We start from the raw sequence: 22,916 nt of genomic DNA, 5'->3' as shown, positions 1-22,916 counted from the left end.
AATCCAAACATCTACATATAAGCTACCCCTGACCCGTCCCTCCGATCGCAGTTCCTACATCCCACGCCACAGAAAAATCTCGCACCAGCTGCGCTGTCCTTTGGGTAGTTCCTACAACATGGCAACCTCGTTTTGCTCTCCGGTGCTCCCTCTGAGCTCGCTTGTCGTCAGGGTCTGAACCACAACTAGCTTTTTCTCATCATCGAGGTCTCTGTCCAAATGTCATGTCTTCATCTGTAAAATGGGCGTGAGCCCTGTGTCTCACTGAGAGGGTGGTTGAGAGGATCTGAAATAAAATGCACGTGAATGAAGAGGCAGAAGCCCCATGCACGTATTATTTTTTGATCCAACCCATTTAAAATTTTTTAATTTAATTTTTAAATTGAAGTATAATTGCTGTACATTGTATGTTACGTGGTACAGTATAGAGATTCACAATTTTTGAAGGTTATACTCATTTATAGTTATTTAGTTTTTATAGTTTATTTATGGTTATTATAAAATATTGACTATATTCCCCTTATTGTATAGTAAGTGTATCCTTGTAGCAATTATAATTATTACAGTTGCACATTATGGAAGCAGTCACCAAGTGCTAGGCTTATTGGAGGACCTTAAGTATCGCTGAACTGCGGGCGTACTGGGAGGGCTGGTATATAGTGCTGCTAACAAGTGTTACAGGAGGGCGGGCAAGGATTTGTATGTCCCCGTGGCTTTAGGGGGGAACTGGGCCTTGAAGAAAGAAGTGTAGGGTATCTGGTGAGAGCGTGGGGTGAGGGAACAGCAGGAGTAAAGCAAAGGCCCGGCGGTGGCTCTGAGGATAAGGAGGGAGGACACCCGGCAGGCTGCCCACTTGTAGGGCGGGTGGAATGAGAGTCACCTGAGCTCTCCAGACAGAGTCGGGGAGCAGGGTTTTGTTCGGACGTCCTGCCTGTGGCCGCTAGAGGGGACCTTCTCCAGGTGAGCGCATAGCTTCTGCCGGGCGCCGCCTCCCCAAGGCTCTCCCACTACGCTTCAAGCAAGCTTCGCCGCCCAGCCAACGCCTGAGGGAATGTCCCGCCCACCCACCTCTTCGCAGCCACTAGGCTGCGCAAACTGCCCGCCAGCTTTTGACTGGCATGCAATCTGGCAAATCAAATCGAGGCCATTGGAAGCAACACACTGCAGCAGTCCGGCAGCTCTAGTTCGGGAAGGACTTAAGGAGGCTGTGCCTCCGGGTTGCACGAAGAGTCCAAGTCATTTCTCAGAAACCTCTGATAGGTGGGTCTTAGCGGAAACGCCGCCGGTGAGTAGTGATTGAGACTGATGGGCGCGGTTGAGGGGGACTGAGGGATGGCTTGAATTCAGTCTTCGTTTCAGGAAAACCGAATGCATTTGTAATAATCTATCGTTCCCTAGTATAAATATCTTCCTTCTCGCTCTCAACAGGCTTGTCAGTTTGGGTCTCGTTGCCTCAGAATGCTTTTTCCATGTTCGCATCGCGGAGGGGGTCATGGGTTTCCCTTAATAATGGCGATGCTAGGTAGGCTTCACCAAATCAGGAAGTGAAATGGAGTAACTTCGCCAAGATTGTTCCTCTACACGCCGGCCTGGGCTTCTGGCGGCGATGGCAGATGGTGGAGTTAGCAGGTGGGATGAGGGGAGGCATCCTTGAACTATGCTGGCCGCTGGAAGTTGTAGTTTCCAGCGCACTGGGTGGGGACAAAGAGTGTAACCCTTTAGCGAGCCAAAGCCCAGGAAAGGGAAAGCGCTTGGTACATAAATGGCACTCACAAGCCAGAAACTGAATTGTCAGGTAGTGAGAATGGGCGTGTTTTATTTATTTTTTCAGATACAGTCAAATTCTAACACAGACCCTACTCTTTGCAGCCATGATGAGTCTGCTCTGTAGGTTGGTGAAGTAATTCATTGAGATGAGGGGTGGAGAGTGGAGTGGAAGCCATCACCTAGTGAATTATTTTTCGGTTTTGGTCAGTGACCCTGTGCTCACTAGTGGCTGTGAGGGTATCAAAATTAAAGGATGCCTTGCAACCTAAAGTTGGCTACTTGCTTCTAGGGCATATGTTAATCCTGGAGAAGTGTTCTGAAGTCAGGAAAAGAAGGAGTCAGTAGGCGAAGAATGTGTGCCTTATAAGGGAGGATAACTTGCAAAGAGTTTCTCCAAGGCTTTTAGTCGAAACTCCTACCCAGCTGAGGGAGAACTTTCTGTCTTTGCAGGTAATGATGCCTGTCTGGGGGTTCCTGAGGCAGAGAGGGAAGCTTGCTTTTCAAAAGCCAATTAAATGAAAGCAAACACAACCACCACAACCACCAAAGGAAAGCAAAAGCAGAAACCCACCTAGAGAAACCAACTGATCCAAAGGAGGTTAGGGGGCCTGGATTCCCATCACCTTCTTGGCCAATCCCTGAGCTTTTTCTGATGTGCTGTGGGTAGGGCTGGCTATGTCGGTGGTGTCTCTGGAGTTGGGGTTGATTTGATCTGAGTAAGCCATTCTATTCTTTTTTTAAATGAAGGTAATGGGGATTGAAACCAGGACCTCATGCATGCTAAGCATGCACTCTACCACTGAGCTCTAACCCTTCCCCACTCCACCCCTGCATTTTATTCTTGAATGTGGAGCAGCACAGTGCACCGGGTGCTACACGGGCCTGTCTTTTAGCTGGTCATTAGGTATGTATGGAGGTCACCATGCCAGGCTCTGGGCTAGATCTCAGGAGGGAGCAACTGAACAGGGAATTCAGCAAGCAGCTTCCCAGAGTTTGTGCTGTAGTGTCTCTTCACCTCTAGGTTGAAAGCCTCTAAGAGTCTCTGAGAGATAGAGAGAGCCCTGAGTCACTCTTTCTTTCTAAGGCTATTATATTAATAATATTGAAATAGGGATACCCAAATTTAATACAATAATGCTTTTCACACATGCATAAAAGTATAGTGAAGAATAATTATGCTTTTCAAAAGACTACAAACAAATATTCATAGGGCTTTACAGTCAGGGAGGTCTGGTTATGGGATGTGAGTTATAATGTTGTCTGATGAGTGTACCTCATGTATATATACAGAATGTATAACCTCATTTGGAGGCAGCAGTAGTAATTTAATTTTGAGGCCCTTATGACAATGTGAGACCTGGGCTTAATGGTCTTCATGCTGCCCCTGCACTAAACCCTGCTTCTGATGTCTCTTAGATGCTGGACATGGTGTTAACCCTATAGCATATGACTGTGCTATTCACACCAGGACTCAGAATTCCTGGGCCTAGGGCTAGATAAGACAAGGAACTGGAAGCTACAGGAAAGACAGGAGGCAGCTTTCTGAAGCCTGGCAGAAACTTTGGCACGTAATACGCTCTCAGATATTTGTTGCTTGAATGCATGAGAAAAAGAAAGGAATATTCATGGGTATATTAAAGAATTAAACTGATAAGAATAAAATTAATACTAATAATAACTGAAATTCATTGACCATTTGCTGTACGTGCATTTTCCATGCATTATTTCACCAAATTCTCAAACATGGGAGCAGAATATCCATATTTTAGAGTAAACTGGCTGAAAAGTTAAACAACTTGGCCAAGGTCAAACAGGTAGCAGGTCAAAAGCAATTTTAAATATTTTTATATTCAAATGAACATAGGCTTTTCAGGAAAATCCACATTTATATGATTTAAAAAAAAAAATAACAAGACCTCAAAGAAACCCTTAGCACTGCAGTAAGGTGTTGTGGCCATACCTCCCAGAACACTAGGGGCATACTCTCTCTTTCTTCTCTGTTTGGTGGAAAAGCTTGAGATGCCCTGAAAATATCAGTCCAATGAAGTTAACGGGAATTACCATCATTGCTGATTTTACTTGAGGCCACATTATTATCTGTACTCTGCAGATGAGGCAGCTAAGACTCCCAGAGGCAAAATGATCTGGTCACTTAGGTCTTCCCCATCCCGGTCCAGTGCTGGGCTGACCTCAGGAGCAGGCTAATTCTTCCATCTTCCATGGACATAACTTTTCTTCTCTTTCTTTCCTAAGTCGGAAAGCAGATGGTTCTATTTTTACGGTAGTGGAATGTTTTTTTTTTTGGTGGGGGGAGTCCTGGAGAAGTAGATGTAGGCAGTGTTATACTTCTTATGTAGGGGAGCCTATGGAAAGGTAAGATTTAAATTAGGATATGATGGGAGAAAGGAAGCAAAGGTGGAGAGGAAAGGGGATTTTTAAAAACTTTTTATTTATTTTTAACACCTTTATTTTGGTATGGTTCCTGTACAGTTCCTGTACAGTACACATATTTCAGATGTACACTTTGATGACTTTTGATAGATGTATATACCAATGAAACCACTACCACAATCAAGATAGCTAACATTTCCATCACTCTCCAAGAGGTGCAGTTTTCAAATTTCCAGTTTATCCCTTCCCACCCCCTTTACCTGCTGGTGACTCTAAGTTTGTTCTCTATGTCTGTGAGTCTGTTTCTGTTTTGTAGATTAGTTTGTGTCCTTTTTTTTTTTAGATTCCACATATAAGTGATATCATATGGTGTTTTTCTTTCTCTTTCTGGCTGACTTCACATAGAATGACAATCTCCAGGTCTATCCATGTTGCTGCAAATGGCATTTTATCAAAAGGGGATTTTTTAAGGGCCAGGGAAAAGGTTTTGAGGTAGATGAGCCGTATCTTTATGAAGTGGCCAAAGGCATGATACAGTTTTTCAAATGGGCTCACTTCCCATAGCAGTCTGTGTTTTGTCCTAACAGTATCCTCTTCTCGGGTGACAGAGCTGCGCTTAGTGTTTCACTGTTCATGCGTTTTTAATGTTCTTCCCCTCCCGCTAGAGCACCGCATGAATCAGGAGACCCATCCCCGGCTGACTGCCTGGGAAGAGATGTAGAAATTGGCACGTCGCTGAGTGAAGATGAGGAAGAGGCTGTAAATCGACCAAAAGAGCCCTGAAGTGCTCTTTCGGCGTGAGAAGGCGATGGCTGGTGGAAGGCGGTGACCAGCACAAGGAAAGATGCCTTAGCAGCAGCTCCAGAGATCGAGCCAGGCCAGGTGGGATGCACCAAGACCACCATGGACGGAGCCCACAGCGCAGCCCTGCAGCTGCAGCAGCTTCCTCCCACTAGCAGTGCCGACTCTGCGAGCGAGGCTTCATTCTCCTATAAGGCAAGACCTTTTATTTGGAGGTTTGGGAATTTTGCATTTTTCTAACAAGAAAGTAACATGGTGCAGCACTGGCTAACAGATATGTCCAGGGTCCGCATGCCTATCGCTGGCAGAAACCAGCAGGCCCTCCATACGGAGGAGAAACTGTGTAATCAGAAGAAAAATTGTCATTAAAATATGTAAAAATAGAAAAGCAGAGAAATATTTTCAAAGAAATTCATTCCCACTTAGAAGATTTGATTTTTTTTTTAAATTATCTGCTCCATTACTCAAAGACAGCCTTTTTTCATATTTCAGTACATTTCCTTCCTGTCTCTTCTGTTATTACAAATCTGGGATCAGATTAGACAGAAAGTTTTATATCTTGGTTGTTTCACTTAACCTTGTTTGAGGAATATTACCCCATGCCACTGAGTAGTGTTGGAAAGCGTGCTTTCTGAATGATTGCCCAATAATCTATTGAGCTTCTGTATCAAAATTTGCTGGACGGTTTAGGTTGTTTCCAATCTGGGGTGACTAAACAATGCTGCAGTGAACAGCTCAGAGTGCATGCCCCTTTGCTATCTTTAAGAATTGGGCAGCCCTGGGAGAGGCAGTCTCTCCCCAGCCAGCAAGGTCACTAATGCCAGAGCATTGAGAATACAGAAAATAGGAAAATATACTTAATAGAGTTGTCCCTGAGGTGAACGAATGCCAAATAAATAAAGACAGAATCTAGGAAAACTCAGAACACTCTCTCTGATGAGGTTTCTAATAAGTTTCCATTTTAATCACAAATTTAACTCAGTTACTTATTACAGAAATATCTTCGTGCCATAACAAAGATAAATAAGTCACAGAGACTCTACCAAAGAGCCTAAGAATTGAGGTGGCAGACGGGCATGGGAACAGAGGCAGACGAGCTGACCTAGGTACCAGGCGGGATAAAGGGAAATCCCTACTCTGCTCCTCCTTAGCTAAGTGACCTTGGCTACATGGTTTAGCTAATCCTCGGAGCTTCTGTTACGGGTAGAACGGTGGTAGTAATACCTCCCTCCATCCTTCATGCCTCCATGGCTGCATGGATCAGTGAAAAAGCACCTAGCCCCGCGCTAGGCGTGCGGGAGGGGCTTGACTCAGGCTTGACTCTGAAGGGTCTCGTGGTTACAAACAGGAGCAGATGAAGGTGCACAGAGCAGAGGAAAGAGGAGTTAATTTTACCTGGGGATAGGGGAAGGAGTTTCTAAAGGGAAGCTATCTCCTTCCTCCTTGATTTTGTTAAGGCTATTTTGGCTGCAAGGAATAAAAATCCATTTCAGAGAAACTGAAGCATAAGGAAAAACTATGAAAAGGCTACAGGGTAGCTCATAGAACCAAGGGCAGGGAAGGCAGTGGGCCGCCAAAGCTGCTAGAACTCTTACCCCACCTTCAAAAGAAGAAGGATCTGATTGGCCCAGCATGGGTCAGGTGTCTACATTGGTCCAATCAGTGGTGGCTGGGGGTGGAGTCCTCCAGCAAACCTGGCTCCTCCGCCGTCACACTGTGGGCCTCTCTGAGAAAGGTGGTCCCGTGGGCTGGGCAGGCTGCCGCAAAGTCATCTCTTACCTCTGGGGAGAACATTAAGAGGCCCCAAGTCCAGCTTCATCAGGGAGGGTTGAAGTTAGAAAACAAGAATTCTGTGGTGAGTTGCAGCGCTGCCCTCTGCCCTACCCGGGATGGAGTGGATCCTGGTTGTTGAGGGTGGGTGGTCTGTGAAAGACAGACAACAGCCTGAGCTGCCCAGGAGGCAGCATCCTCGCGGGCCCCTGACTGGAGGCTTTGCCTCAGCCTGCAAGAGTCAGGCGTCAGTTTCTTCTATTTGGCAATAAGCATTTCAGCTGAGCACCTGCTGTTCCATGCCTGTGCTGGGTGGGGCGGGAGCTATAAAGATAATTGAGATATCTCCTCCTTGAAGGAGTCTAGGAGGGAGGTGGGGAAGCCATGTCCACAAGTATCTGCCCCCCAAGACAGAATCTGGCACAAAAAGAGAGATAAGCAGGGTGTTAAGAGCACGGCCTTTGGAACTGGGGAGACCTGGCTTCCAGCCCCAGCTCTGTCACTTCATAGCATTGTAACTTGGGGAAAGCCATGTAATTCCTTCACAGGTCAGTATTAAATCCATCCTACAGGGTGGGTACGAGGATGACCTGAATTTACATTGCAAATAAGGAAACTGGAGCTGCCTGCACCAGCACCTGATTTCTACCTGTGGAAATCCTACCCACCCTTCCAGCTCCAGCTCAAATATCACCTTTTCCATGAAGCCTTTGTCAGCCTTCCTAGCAGGAAAATAGAGGTCCTTTATCCACAGTTCCATAGCCAGGTCACAATTACTGTAGGAATTATCCTCATCACAGTGGCAGCTAACATTTGCTGTGTTTACTATGACAGGGACTGTGTTAATTCTCACGAAAGTCTCATAAGGTAGGTACTATTGTATCCCCATTTCACATATGAGGAAACTGGAACAGAGAGGTTAGTTAACTTGCCCAAGGCCACACAGTCAGTAAGTAGTAAAGCTGGGATTTGAATCAAGTCTGCGCACTGCTAAAGCCCTCGGTCTTACCCACCACTTCCTCCTGCCTGTGCTGTGCCAGGCACTCTGTGAGGCCCCTTCTCTCCCTGACACTGGTTATTAAGTGTTGAAATGGCAATCGTGGAGAAGGTAAATGTCATAGAGCTGGCCTGAAGCCAGGTTACAGGTGTAGCAGAGGCTGTTAGCCAGCCTGCTGTATCCCTTGTTTTTAAATGTGAGTAACCCTCAGCGTGAGCCAGAATGCAGGGTATACTTAACTGTTAGCAGTTTTAAGCCCAAGGGACTGTGGGAGGTCAGTTTCAATAGCAAGTGATGACAGTCTTGTCACCATAGTATTTCAGTAGAGGCTGTTGTCTGCAGATGTAAAGCAGACATTGGATCAGGAGACCTGCTGAGGTTTTACTTGGGTACCCATGTCCAAGCAAGGTTTCCTGCCTCTGTGACCTTTGGCTGCTTTTCTGGGAATAGTTTCTTTTCTTTCAGAATTGTAATTGGTGAAAGATCAATTCTTGGATCAGAGAATATCAGAGCCAGGAAGGTCCTTATCAGGGTTGCTGATAATAATGATGATGATAAAAATGAAAATTATAAAAATAATAATAGCAGCTAGAATTATTTTAATATTTATTATATGTCAGGTGATGTTTCAACACGTCCCTTACTTCCTAAAACATGACAGTCCTGCGAGGGTTTACAGGTCAGCTCCATCTTTCAGAGAGGAAACTGAGGCTCAGAGAGTGAAAGTAATTCCCCTGAAGTCATACAGCAGTAAGTGGCAGTGGCAGGACCGAGTTAAGAAAGCTCCCAGCGGTGGCCCACGGTGGAGGCACCTCGAACTGCCTTTCTCTTCCCTCCCTGCCAGCAGACCTGGATGCCACCATTTTACAGTTTCCAATGCTGACGTCTGGAGGAGGACCTTAATGTCAGGGGCCCGGCTGGTTGTCACCTCAGCTCTGAATTGCCCTTGAGGGTGGTTACTAGGTGTGTGTTCACACCATGTAACCCCTGGGCCACTGGCCACTTCTTTGCTTGACTTTAAATGCTCATAAAATTGAACCAGTCACAATTTCACAACTGTGTGGGGCATAATTAGCATTGATAAAGTCGTTTGAAACCCTTGGATGAAAGGGCATTAAGTTATATTGCACTGTTGCTAACCGTGTCTGTGTAGCCAGTTATTATGTGTGGAGATTAATGTGCTTGTGGAAATGGCTTTTTAAAAAAACCGCGGCTGCCTGTGTCATTAGTGGGAATGTAGCATTTACAAGGTGGGGGTCTTTTTTTTCCCAATTTTATTTTGCTGCCTTTGAAGGACACCTCAGAGAGCTCAACAGGAGACAGTGTGGAGGAGTGATTCTCATTAGGAGACTGGAAGTCAGACCTCTAGCTCCAAATTCTCCAGTCCTCACCTCGGGCAGGTTATTTCACTTCCCTGAGCCTTCCTTTGTTCATCTCTAAACTACTTCCAGCTTCTGTGCTAAATAGGGCTCATAGTATTACCCACTTTATGGGGCTGTTTGTGGCCCAAAGGTGATGCACAGAAAGGGCTTTGTGCAAAGGGTTATATGCCTCACACACACACACACACATATATATAGTACAGATTATATAAATGCTCCATAAACATCAGACTTTATTATTATAGTAACCTTTTAACCTTGTTTTTGATGCTCATACTGGCTTATCCTTGTGCATTGCACAATTTTCATTTCCAGGTTCCACCCCTCCACAGCCTCCTCCCTGAAACAGTATTGACTTGTCTGTAGTTACAGCTGTTTGTTTCTCCTCTTCATCTCTTTACCTCCTCTTGGTGAGCTATTAACAACACTGTCAACCTAAATAAACCTGGTAGGCAATAATCAAGCCAGAAGAGTTCATTTGGGATCAAAGAATTGCATGCAGTTCGGGGGCACATAGAGTCTTGGGTGTCAACCCAATCAGCATCCTGTTAGGGAGTAAAAGTCTGGGGCTCTTAAAGGTGAAGAAGGGAGGCTTGCGTTACAAGGAATTTTAGTTGGCATTGGAGGCAGAAGGATTGAGTGCTAAGGCCATCACTGCGGGGGAGGGGGTGTCCGTTACTGTGACAAGCTGCCAGTGGTCTTGTAGAGTCCTTGGAATATTCGTGGTTTTGCTCAATTCAGAAGTTCGTGGTTCCTTCTGAGGAGGGTGTATATAAGGCCTCCTAGCTCCATTTTAAAACCCCTTGACTTAAATGACTCCATCTTAATGTCACATTTTGCAACGCATTTTCCAGCAGCCTCGTGGATTTAGTCCCATCAGAGGACAGCTTGATCTCTCTGGGTAAAGATAATATAGCAGCTACCAGTTATAGGTTGAACCAAATGAAACCAGCACTTTTGTAGGTCAAAACTGGTTGGATGTTGGCAGTTTCCTATTGTTCACCCCATTTCTAAGTTACTGAATTCAGTGTTTCTCCCAAACGATCTCAGGAAGTTCATGCACCAGCTCTGACAGATGGGAGCTGTCATTCCCAACTAGCAGAGGAGAAAGGAACCGAGCCTTGGCGAAGCAGGTCTCAGCGGCCCGCCCACCCTTGAACCTGCAGCTGTGTGACCCCCATGTGTCCTCTGAACAGCCTCTGCCCAGGTCTCAGTTTCTGCACAACTTCTGGAGCCTCTTTCTAGCTCTCCTCTGTCTCCCACTAAGGTGATAAGGCAGTTTAAGGTGTTGTTGGAGCGGGAACCAGAATCCTTTTGTCTCCTGCCTGCCCAAGGCAGTTCTTGCAAAATCACTGCCAGTTAACTCTTTTTAACAGTTTAGCCATTAGGATAGGTAACTGAATTATTAGCCAGAGCACCTTCCTGGGCCCGAGGTCTTTGCCTCCCATGAGGTTGAGGTCCTTGCTTTCAATCCTTAAGAGCTCCTTTGAAGGGCTTCCTTTGAGGTCCTCAAACTTAACCCTGTAAGGAAATTCTGTGTGTTTCCTCACACTTTCTTTTATTTGACATCTAAAACTTAAAACTTTTCATTACAAGTTTAAATATTCGCAAAGAATATAATTCCTGGCATGTTTAAAATACCATTTTTTTTTAACTTTCTCACACACTTAACTAAAGCCCCCAGAATATAAAGACCATGTCATATCTACCATCAGCCTTCTGAAAAGCCTCTTGAACAGTTGGGAATCTTACATCATTCCTTTTCCTCCTTGAATTTGCATTCTCCTTCCATTCCTCCCACAGAATTTTATCCCCAAATTGTGTGTCAACTTAAAGAAAAATGCACAAACTAAGAGTTGTAAGTGTAAGTTTTATTCCCAGAACTTACTGAAGATTATAGCCCAGGAGATAGCCGCTCAGTAGCTCTGAGAAGCTGTTCAGAAGAGGCAGGGGGAGAAGCCAGTTTATGTGGGATTTCTGACTAGGAAATATATGCAGTCAACTGTACATCTTGGTAGAAGGTTACTGCTAATCACAAGGAACAGATATCTCAAGTTACTGATTTTAGTGCTTTTCTATGTACGGGAAGATGCAAGAATCTGGGTTCATTGAAATCCTTCCTGAGATGCACACCTAGCTATCTGAGGGGACTGCTTGTCCAAGCACAGAGCATCCTGTTACTGTCCTAATTTCTTCTCAGAGTGCACTGTCAGTCAGTGATGGCAGCAGGTTAAACTCAATCCTTGCAGAATTGGGTTGAGCAAAAACACTCTTTGTTCTTTGTTTGCATGTGTCTGTCTTTTAACACAACATTTTTATGGACACCTATCATACTTCCTTACAAGAAAGAATGTGGAGAATGTAACCAATTGTCATTTAAAAAAATTTCCTTTGATACAAGGTTCAGAGGTATTGGTGCAATACAGAAATTTTTTATATAACTGAATAAAAGCAATTATGCAATATAAGGCTTCATCACAATTATTAAGCAAAAAATAACACTGTATTAGAAATGAATATCTGAATGAGAAGAATGAGACTTTATTTTCATTATTCAAGGTAAACATTACTAATTGGTAGAATGAGATAGAGTTTAGCATCAGTTCTGTTGCAAGCTTTGGTTTTTATGGTTCAGAAGTACTGAGCTTCTTCACAAAAGTACCCGGAATGGAAGGAGTGTTGTTATAGCAGTATCACTGAATTCTTTCAACTCCTTCCAAGTTACGTGCTAAAAATCATGTAGTGATAAACTATTTTTATTGACCTATCAGCTGAAAATATGATTATGGCCTCCATTTTTGTTCAGAGCAATGAAATAGACACACTTGGTTTTTAGATTTGTTTTTGCTTTTACAATTTCTGTGAAGTTTACCAAAAAAGCATTATCAATTATCTTGGTAACTTTTTGCACTTAGAGTTACATTGGGTTACCTTGATATGTCCAGAGGACTGGGAAAATTGAAATATTATTAATTTTACTACACCTTTGCTCTTAGTATTATAATACATATATTTGACATATATTTTAATTATAGAATATAATGCAAATATTTACTATTAATAATTATAAATGCTTTATCCCATGCTTGAATACATTTTTGTCAAAACTTAAAACTGTAGGTATAACCTACTTAACAAAGCTAGTCCTTATTGTCCAAACATCAGTTAAATCAGACCCTCTGATTTCAGAATATCCTAACAAGGGCCAGAGTATCCCACTCTTATGTCATGCCTTAACAGGAAGACGTATGGGAGAGGGAGAGAAAATAATTCCTAGGATGGGCATTTATCACTAAAGAAATCTCCTACAGAATAAAATTTTGAAATTCCCCTTGGTTTCTTAGTAGTTTTACAACTTGGGGCAACATACCAAGGTAAGATTCTACAGGACAAGCCTTTCTTTGATAAAGTGGGAGGAAGTTATTGAGAAAAATGAGAAAGGGGACTATAGGAAGCTGGCAAAGAGCGCAGAGGGAAATGAGGATATGGCGACTGAATCCTTTAAGCTGTCAGTATCAGCAAATCCTTCGTAGCGGAACGTCTCTGGGGCCTCCCGTCTGAAGGGTATGGCCCTCTAGACCTTGCCACCCTGATTTCTCTTTTAGAAATGATCCTGATAATGTCACTCAGAGCCTCCCTGTTGTCTCCAAGCCCAAATCCAAATCCTTTGAGACAAAGAAGCCCCCTTGCCATCTGGCCAGCCCACCCGTTAAGCCTCATCCCGCTACACTCTGGTTTCCCTCCGTCTTCCCTGGACCCCTGCCCCAGCTACATAGAAGCCCTTGTTGGTCCTCAAGCTCTCAAACACACATCACCTTTTACCTCTCAGTGCCTTAGAGCCCATTTTCCCCAGGGTTTTATCCCTCCACATCACCTTCTTCCCATTCCTCAAAGGCACCATGTTCGTTCCTACTTTGGGGGCTTCCCATGGGATGCAGAATGGCTTTCTCCACCCCACCCTACCTCTCTAGGTCTTCAGAGCTCCCTCTGAAACCATTCCTCAGAGATGCATTTCTGACCCCTCTCAATCCTGGATCTCCCTACACACTAGGTCAGGCCCCTGTGCTTCTCTTAAGTAGCTCTAAGTGCAGTGTGATTAAATAATCAGGTGTTTAGTATATACTCCATGAGGACAAGGACAGCTCAGTGCACGTTTACAGCCAGTGCACGGCACACACTAGGCACTGAATGAATGAGTAAGTGTCTGTAATGCCATTCTCCCTTCCTCTATATTTTGATTGCTCTTAGACCCATCGCTAATATATTGTAGTATTTTAAATGTCTGTATTCTGCACTAGCCTAGGAGCCTTTGAGACAAGAACCAGTTCCCCAACCCTTGATAACTGTTATTTATTGAATACCTTTCCTGTGTCAAGCATTGTTCCTAGAGCTTTATGTATTAAATAGATTGACATAATAGTTAAGAGCATGGGCTCTAATGTCAGACTAACTGGGTTCCAGTCCTGCTTCAGCCGCTTACCTCATATCCTCTTTACCTCAGTTTCCTCACTGTAAAGTTGGATAATAATACCTACCTTATAGGGTTGTTGTGAGGATTAAATGAATTAATATGTATGAAGTACTTAGAATAACACTTGGCACATGGTGTTCAATAAATGTTGTTGTTTGTCATTTTTGTTGTCATCATCATTTCTTATGTTTACAGCAAGCCTGGTCTGTCAGTTTCCAAAGGCTGAGCTCTCTCTGGTAGGCATGACTACCTCCCACTAGCACATGCCTAGCACTTAGGAGGTTCTCATAATATCCTATTGTTGGCTGATGGATGTTTCTAACTACGATAGCTAACATTAATTGAAGACTCTGAGAAGTCTCTCACAAATAAATCTGTTTCCCCAAACCCTCCAAGTTGTTCCAGGAACTGTGCTTCATTATTTCCATGAGATTATCTCATTTCATTCTCATAACCACCCTAAGAGTAAGCACTCTTTTTGTGTGTGTGTGGAGGGTGGGGGGAGGTAATTAGGTTTATTTATTTATTTTTAGGGGAGGTACTGGAGATTGAATCCAGGACCTTGTGCATGCTAAGCATGAGCTTTACCACTTAAGCTAAACCCTCCCCCTGCCATAAGCACTCTTAATATCTCTATTTTGTAGTTGAAGAAACAGATGCTCAGAGATAAGCCCAAATCATGTGGTTATGAGTGATGAGGCAGAATTTAAGCTGAGGTCTACCTGACTCCAGAGCCTGCCTGAATAACCACCCCCCCCACACACACACACATTTGTTGTGTTTAGCAGTTCTTTAGGAGTATGGTGTCCTCCCAAAGTTTCCAAGAAATTCTGTAGTCCTCTACAGTCCACCCATGTTGGTCGAGGGTGTTGGTTATGCTCAGCCTCATGCTGAGTGTCACATGGATGGTGGAAGAGCAGACCAGGCATGTAAAAAGAACTCAGGCTGGAAGTCTGAGAGCCTGGATTTTAGTTACGACCCTAACACTGCCTTTGCCATATGACATTGAGTCACATAGTTCCTTGTGTCCAGGATGAATTCTTCTTTTGAAATTCCATCACTTTATCAGAACTTCTCTCTTACGACATGTATCCCATTCTTCCTTTTTTTTTTCCCCATTTATTTGTGCTCAGATTAAGCCATTTATTCAGGAAACATAAATTGAATACCTTCTATTGATCAGCAAAGATAAGTGAGACATGGAGAACCCAAAAGAATATTTTTAAATGAAAGGAATGCAAAAAGTAATGAAGAAATTTGTAACAATAATGTCATAAGGGGAAGGGGAGAGATGAAACTATATAGGAGCAAAGTTTTGTATACTGCTGAAATTAAGATGGTAATTGAAATCCTCAGTATAATCACTGAGAAAATATCTTTAAAAATATGGTAAAAGAAATGACAAGGGAATTTAAATGGTACACTAAAATATATCTGTTTAACGCAAGAGAAGGCAGTAATGGAGGAATTGAGGAACAAAAAGAGGCATAATAAGACACATAAGGAAAAACAACAGAATGGCAGAAGTTCTTTTTTGGCAGTAATTGTATTAAATGTAAATGGATTAAACTCTTCCAATTAAAAGGCAGAAATTGGTAGAAAGGATTTTTTAAAAGCATGAATCGGGTATATTCTACCTACAAGAGACTCACTTTAGATTCAAAGACACAAATGGGTTGACAGTGAAAAGATGGGAAAAGATATTCACGTACAGTAATCAAAAGAGAGCTGGAATGCCTATACCAACATTTGACAAAATAGCCTTTAAGACAGAAATTGTTATGAGAGACAAAGTAGGACGTTATATAATGATAAAGGGCTCAATTCATCAAGAAGATATTAATAATTGTAAAATATATGCAACCTAACAGAGCCCCAAAACACATGAAGCAAAAACTGACAGAACTAAAGGAAGAAATAGTTCAAAAGTAATAGTTGGACACTTTAATACCCCACTTTCAATAATGGATAGAAGATCAGCAAGGAAATAGAAAACTTGAACAACACCATAAACCAGTTATCCCTAACAGACATCTATAAGACTCTCCACCCAACAATTATAGAATACACAGTCTTCTCAAATGCACATGAAACAGTCTCTGGGAAAGTGCAGATGTTAGGCTACAAAACAAACATCAAATAAAAGATTGAAATCATACAAAGCATATCATGTGATCACAATAGAATGAAATGAGAAATCAATAACAGAAGGAAATTCACAGCAGCAAAGAGGGAAATTCACAGATACGTGAAAATTATTAACCTGTGGGTCAAAGGAAAAATCAGAAATGAAATTAGAAAATACTTGAGACAAGCTTATCCTAAAATTCTGTGGAAATGAAGGGACTCCAACTAGCCAAAACAATCTTGGGAAAAGAAGAACAATGTTGGAGAACTCTTCCCGTCTTGATTTCAAAAATTGTTACAAAGCTACAGTAATCAAAACAATGTGGTACTACCATAGGGGTAGGCATACAAATCAGTGGAATATAATACAGAGACCAAAGATAAACCAGTATATCTGTGGTCAATTGATTGTTGACAAGGGTGCTAAGACCACTAAGGAAAGAATATCAAGTCTTTGCAACAGATGCTGCTGAGACAACTGGATCTCTACATGTAAAAGGATGAAGTTGTACTCCTTCCTCATTTCATGTAAAAAAATTAATTCAAAAAGGGCCAAATACCTGAATATAAGAGCTGAAACTATAAAACTCTTGGAAGGAAACATAAGTATAAATTTTTGTGACCTTGGATTAGACAACAGTGTTTTTTTTTCAATATGACACCAAAAACACAAGCAACAAAAGAAAATAATAGATAAATTAAACTTCATCAAAATTAAAAACCTTTGTTCATCAAAGCACTCTGTCAAGAAAGTAAAAATTTAATAATCCTCAGAACAGGAGATAATATTTGCAAATCATATATCTGACAAGGGTTTAGTTTCCAAATATGTAAAGAAATCTTACAACTCAAAAAGACAAAAACCTCAATTTTAAAATGTGCAAAGAGTTGCACAGCATTGTAAATGTACTAAATGCCTCTGAATTGTATGCTTTATGATGGTTAGTAGTTGGTTTTATATGTGAATTTTTTAATAGGCAGAGGATTTGAATAAACATTTCTCCAAAGAAGACATACAGATAACGAACAAGTACATAAAAAGATGCTCTACATCATTAGTCATTAGGGAAATGCCAAATTGAAACCACTGTTAGATACCACTTCACACTCATTAGAATGGCTATCAAATTTTTTTAAAAGGAAAATAACAAGTGTTGGCAATGATGTGGAGAAATTAGAACCCTTGATTGGTGGGAATGTAAATTGATGCATCTTCTAAAGACAAGGCAGTTCCTCAAAAAGTTAAACATAGAGTTACTAAATGACGGAGCATTTCCACACTCCTAGTGAAATATACCTGAGAATTGAAGACATATTTTCATATGGCAATGTGTACGAGGATGTTCATAACAACATTACTTATGATAGACAAAATGTGGAAACGATTCAGATGTCACTGAGGAACAGATATATTTTATATCCATATAATGGAATATTATTTGACCATAAAAATGAATGAAGTACAGGTTTATGCTATAACATATGAACCTTAAAAACATTAGGCTAAATGAAAAAGCCAGTCACAAAGGACTGCATATGATAAGACTCCATTTATATGAAATGTCCAGAATAGGCAAATCTATAGATAAGAAATTAGGTTAGTGGTTGTCAGGAAATGGGGGGGAATGCTAATGGGTTTGGGGTTTCTTCGGGGGATGATGGAAATGTCCTGGATTTAGATAGTGGCATGGCACAAGTTGATGAAAATTGAACATTTTGAATATTATGTGGCAACTCTGGAAATCAGATCCACACACCACCCCCCACCTCCTACTTCTTGTTGCTGCTTGTTGTAGTTTGTTATTGTTTGCTTATTTATTGATTTTTTCTTAACTCTTTATGTGAAGTCTGTGTTTTCTGTTGTATGTGGCCCACTGAAGTGTGTGTCTGTGTGTCTGTTAGCTTGTCATCAGCTTGTGTTTTAATAGTTTCCTGAAATGCCTAGAGCCAAAAAGAGACAGAGAGAGAGAGAGAGACAGAGAGAGAGAGAGAGACAGAGAGAGAGAGACAGGGAGAGACAGAGAGAGAGAAAGGAAAGGAAGGAAGGAAGGAAAGAGAAAGGAAGGAAGGAAGAAAGAAAGAAGGAAAGAAAGGAGGGAGGGAGTGGTGGGAGGAGGAATAGATATATTTTATATCCATATAATGGAATGAAAAACCTCTGACAGTCTTTGCAGACTCGGGCACTACTCCCACACTTACCAGTCTCTATGCAGTTCTGCCTTGGCCTTTACTTCCCGCTTCTGCCCAGCCTGAAGGCTGCCAGAGGTGCAGGCTTAGCATCTTCTCAAGCATCTTTGGAGCGTGCATCCAGCCCTGGGTATTTGCATGGCCTTCTTGATTCCCCAGGATCCATGGGAGCTTTTAAAAGCCCTCCCTCCACATGTCTTCTTTCCCAGTCTGTTTCTGCCCAGGCTTTTTCTGTCTATTGCTCTTCTTTAGTGTGCCCCTTGCCCCAGGCTGCTGCAGCCAATATTTGTGCCTTAAATGCTTTGGCAAAAGCATCCCAGAAGCTGTCCCCCCAGCCCTGGTGTTGCTCCAAGTCAGGCAAAACAAACGCAAGCCCTTGTGCCATTCCTTCAGGGAGCCACCAGACAGGCTAGAATCCACAACCACAATTTTAATAAGTTCCATATTGCTCCCTCTGTCGTCATGACTGCCACAGGCCTGGACTGTAAAGGATGGTTGGCAGGCAATTTAAAATGCCACAGTGCTCTCTTAGCGTAAAAGCAACTGCTTCTTTCCTCACCAAGCTTCCCCTGGTTGTTATAAGTCTTTAACTAAACTCCAGGGTTCTATAAAAGTTGATTCAGTGTTTGCCAGTTCATTCGTTTTTTTCTGGAGGAATGGATCCCTGGAGCTCTCTATTCTACCATTTTAAATGGCATCACTTACAACATTGTGAATATACTAAAAACCACTGGACTGTACACTTTTAAAAGGTCAAAATGCTGACTTCTATGATTTGTGAATTTTGTCTCAATAAAAAAGATAATGACAAGTTAAATAAAAGATATTCTGGGTTCATAGAATGGCCTTAAAGAGCATTTAGAGCCAGGCATTAAAATGGGAAGACATTAAAATACCTTTACTGAGCAAAAAATGGAATGGAGGCCAACCAAGCAGTAGAGTGATGCATACTCAGATCAGATGGATAGTCAAAGCCACCACTGGTAAATATCTGGAATAAAGTCACATCTTGAAACTGCTGGATTGTTAAGCAACCTTGGTCCACTAAGGAAGCACATTGTTTAGCTATTGCTGTGTAACAGCAAACCACCTGGAAACCTAAGGAGCTAAAAACAACCACCATTTTAGTGCTTACACAGTTCAGGGGATCAAGAATGTGAACAAGATCCAAAAGAATTGAAGTCAGGATCTCAAAGAGGTATTAGTTCTCTGTTGACTGCAGTCGTCAGGATGTGGAAACAACCTAAATGTCCACTGATAAATGAAGAAAGACAAATGTGGTACATGCATACAATGGAATATTATCCAACCTTAAAAAAGAAGGAAATCCTGTAATGTGCCACCATGTGGGTGAACTCTGAGGACATTATGCTATGTGAAATAAGACTGAATGTGTCCCCCTCAAAATTCGTATGTTGAAGCCATAATTCCCAGTGTGATGGCATTTGGAGATGGGGTGTTTGGGAGGCAATTAGGTCATGAGGGTGGAGTCGTTACAAATGGGATTAGTGCCCTTACGAGAGACCCAGGACAGAGCTCTCTTTCTCTACCATGTGAAGATACAGCAAGAAGGAGGTGTCCATCTGCAAACCGGGAGAAGGGTTGTTACCATGAACAGAATCAGCCTGCACCTTAATCTTGGACTTCTCAGCCTCCAGAGCTGTGAGAAATAAATGTCTGTGGAGCCACCCAGTCTATCATATTTGTTAGAGGAGCCCAAATTGACAAAGACAATAAGCCAGTCACCACAGGACAGATACTACATGACGCCACTTACATGAGGTATCTTAAGCAGTCAAACTCTAGAATCAGAGAGTAGAATGGCAGTTGCCAGGGGCTGGCGGAGGCGGGGATAGTGGCAGTAGGGAGTTGCTAATCAGTGGGCATAAAGTCACAGTTATGCCGGATGAATCAGTTCTACAGATCCGCTGTGTAACATTGTCCCTATTGTCTCTATATAGTTAGAATTGGATACTAAAAATTTGTTAAGAGGAAGTGTCTTATGTTAAGTGTTTTTACCACAATAAAATTTTTTTAAAAAGAAAGAATTTGGGCAGGGCTCGGCAGTGATGGCTTGCCTTTGTGTCTTTCCTCCACGTGGTATCATCCGTGCTGCCCGGCTGGGGCTGGGGAAGGGGCTGGGGCATCCAGGATGGCCTCCCTCACGTCCGGAGCCTCAGCTAGGCTGGCTGAATCAGCTGGCACTTGGCCAGGGTGGCTGTGCCTCTGTCCTCTCTTGGTGTTGACTGGGCCCACTCATATATCTGCTTGGTCCTCCACATGGCCTCCCTCTCTTTTTATGGATAGGCTGGACTTAATTTCATGTGGCTGGGTTCCCGTCTGAGCAAAAGCAGAATGTATAAGGCCTGAGCTCGGAAATTGCAGAACTTCACTCCTTGCTCATTCTGTTGATCAAAGCAAGTCACAGTCCAACCCAGATTCAAGTGGTGAGGGAAAGAGCCCCTATCTCTTGAGAAGGGGTTGTAGCATGTGTATGCAGAGATGGGAGGAATTTTTGCACCCATCGTTGCAGTTTACTACAAATGGTAACCCCAACTTTGGGACAGTATAATTGTGAAAGGGTAGTGGTAATTGTCCTGCCTCCTGTGATACCTACCACCCCAGCTGGCGGCTGGGGGTGGGGGGCATGCTTCATAACTGCCAAGGCAGAGGCTGGGTGGGGAGCAGAAGTCCAGGCTCTCTGTGGTCTCTACTGCCACTGTAGGGTGAGGAGGAGTGCCACTTCATCACTGGCCACTGGCTCCCTACTTGGCCTTCGCTGGTAGTCCCAGCAGGAGAGTCTGGGGCCTTTGTTACAGCTTCAAGAAGGTGGACGAGGTGGGCCATTTTTTTTCCCTGCAGTGTTCAGAGTACAGCAGTTACTGTCTACAATTTTTCTGTCTGGCTTGGCTGCTCATCTCCTGGTTCTCCAAGTAGACAGCAGGCTTTTCTTGTGGCTGCTTTTGGTCACACCTGTTGGTGTTTCCAGGTTGCCAGTTTCTTCGGCTCCAAGTCTGAGGTATACGAGGCAAGAAGAAAACTCAAGGAACTCCCCACCATGTGGTTCCTCGGGTCCCAAGGTCCCTAGCCTGTCTGCCTTCTTCTCTCTACCCTTCAGTCTTCTTATGTTTGTTTTATATGTAATGTCCAGGGGTTTTAGTTGTGTATAATGGGAAGCACAGGAAATAGAATGTCTACTCCATCTTTGTTGGAAGCAGAAGTCTTTTAAAATTGAAAGTTATAGGAGAATTTTATTGTATGTGAAGAGCATCAAAATGTTAAAGAATATTTAAGATTCCTTATATTCATAAGTGCAGTTTATTAGACTTATAAGAATGACTTAGTTCCTTGTTAGGGTTTTGTTTCCAAAAAACTAGATTCGAGATCTGTTATTTTAATATCAAATATAATTTTTCTGAAAACCAAAGTAAATGCCATAGCCTTTTTTGTCTACAAAAGCTGCCCCTCTAAGAAAGGGAGGGAAAACATGTTTACTAGGAGTTGGACTAATAAAAATAAACATATTCCCAAACTGTGTTCCATCAAGTCTTGACTCTATTAGGCTCTTTGGTTGCAAGTAACAGAAACTAGCAAAAAGAGATTTGGGGACTGCTCCCAGAATAGAAGGAAGAGCTGGGGAAGCCAGCTTCAGGAAGGACAGGAACCAGGAAGGCTCCAGGGGTCTGGCTTGTCTAAGCCTCATCTTGGGCAGGGATGAACTAGCCTTTTTCAGCCTTTGTGTTTCTTAGTCCAGGATTTGGGTCCCAGGAAGAGAGTTTCTGACCTGCCTAGCTTGGATCAAATGTGGGTCAGGTCACAGGCCCATCCTTGTCCAGGGGAAGAGAATGAAGCTCTTTAAATGACAGTCCCAATAAGACTGTCCAATGAGAACCCCTCTGGGAAGATGAAGACTCCATTGATAAGATGGCAGATAGCATCCCTGCCTGTGTTTCTCGTATAAATTCTAATTCCTGAATGTAGTCTGTGCAAACCATGGCAAGTCCATACATTAAGAGAACTGGTAGAGCAGATTTAGGCAAGCAGGTCATTGTGACCAGTGGATGAAGGATGGTGCCATCTGGTAGCATCCTGTTCTGGGCGGTGTTCTGTAAACCAGCAAGGCAGCCAGGTCAAGCTTGCGTAGTAAAATTCCAGTAGAGGGTCTGGGGTGGGGGTGGGGTGTGGCTTTGTGATGGGTGTTGCTTTTCTGGTTTTTCTGGGGAACAGCAAACAGATGGGTTCAATATGTCCTGGGGCCCCTTGGCTTAGGCCCTGCTCATGTCTGCTCCTGTGAACTTTCCTTACAGGAAAACTTGATTGGCGCCCTCTTGGCGATTTTTGGGCACCTTGTGGTCAGCATTGCACTTAACCTCCAGGTAAGTTTCCACCACCAGCACTGCCTGGGGCTGATAGCCAAGATGTCTGGTGCAGGCCTAGCTGCCTCTTCTCTGGGATGTTTCCCACTCCATCCCTGGGCTGGGACAATACCCTGTGGGTTGTTCCAGAATCTCTTTAGTTGTTGCCCTTACCTCATCCCCCCATTACTCCTCAACTTTGAAGACAGTGCTCTTCATTACTTAAAAGTCTCTGGGGGTGCCCTGCCCCACAACCCCTCGGCCAAGCTGAGCTCATAGCACCATGGGAACTGGCTCCACTAGTGTACAGGTGCAGCTGGAGAGCCAGGAAGCCAGCTGTGTGTTTGGGGTGAAGATTGTTAAAGCCCCTGGGGGCGGCCTTCCACTAGTGGGGATAGAAGTCAATGGATCAATGCCCCAGGCTCCCCATCATTGGGTAGGACGATTCTGAGGGGAGTTCACGGGGTTTCTCTAAGGGTCCCCAGTGGAACTGAGCCCCAGTTGCCCAAGGCACTAACTCACCCATGAATGCTCTCTCCATTGGTCCTCTTCTCTTCCCTGTCTCACTTGCCCACTCCCTGACTTGTGCTTCCTGGAATCACCTCCCAAATCAGCTGCTTACTCCCAAGCCCTTGTTTCAGGGATGACTTCTGGGAAACTCAGACTAA

General features: G+C 43.3%; 1 protein-coding gene across 2 annotated transcripts in view; it reads left to right on the top strand.

Annotated features, from left to right (window-relative positions):
• Positions 1 to 5,024: 5,024 nt before the first annotated feature.
• The window catches only part of NIPAL3 (NIPA like domain containing 3), a 43,680-nt gene continuing 25,788 nt past the window's right edge, over positions 5,025 to 22,916 (top strand). Inside the window, exons 1-2 of one of the 2 annotated variants that reach the window (XM_072975102.1) lie at positions 5,025 to 5,154; positions 22,201 to 22,269. In XM_072975102.1, coding sequence (XP_072831203.1) covers positions 5,062 to 5,154; positions 22,201 to 22,269 — 162 coding nt within the window. In that variant the 5' untranslated portion in view covers positions 5,025 to 5,061. Of the gene's footprint in view, positions 5,155 to 6,681; positions 6,815 to 22,200; positions 22,270 to 22,916 lie in introns of those variants that run through there. The other variant, XM_072975104.1, reaches the window with a different exon arrangement.

This window comes from Vicugna pacos, chromosome 13 (genome assembly GCF_048564905.1).
Source record: "Vicugna pacos chromosome 13, VicPac4, whole genome shotgun sequence".
Taxonomy (NCBI): domain Eukaryota; kingdom Metazoa; phylum Chordata; class Mammalia; order Artiodactyla; family Camelidae; genus Vicugna; species Vicugna pacos.
Note: the sequence above shows the minus strand (reverse complement) of the source record. Positions and strands in the feature narration are given on the sequence as shown.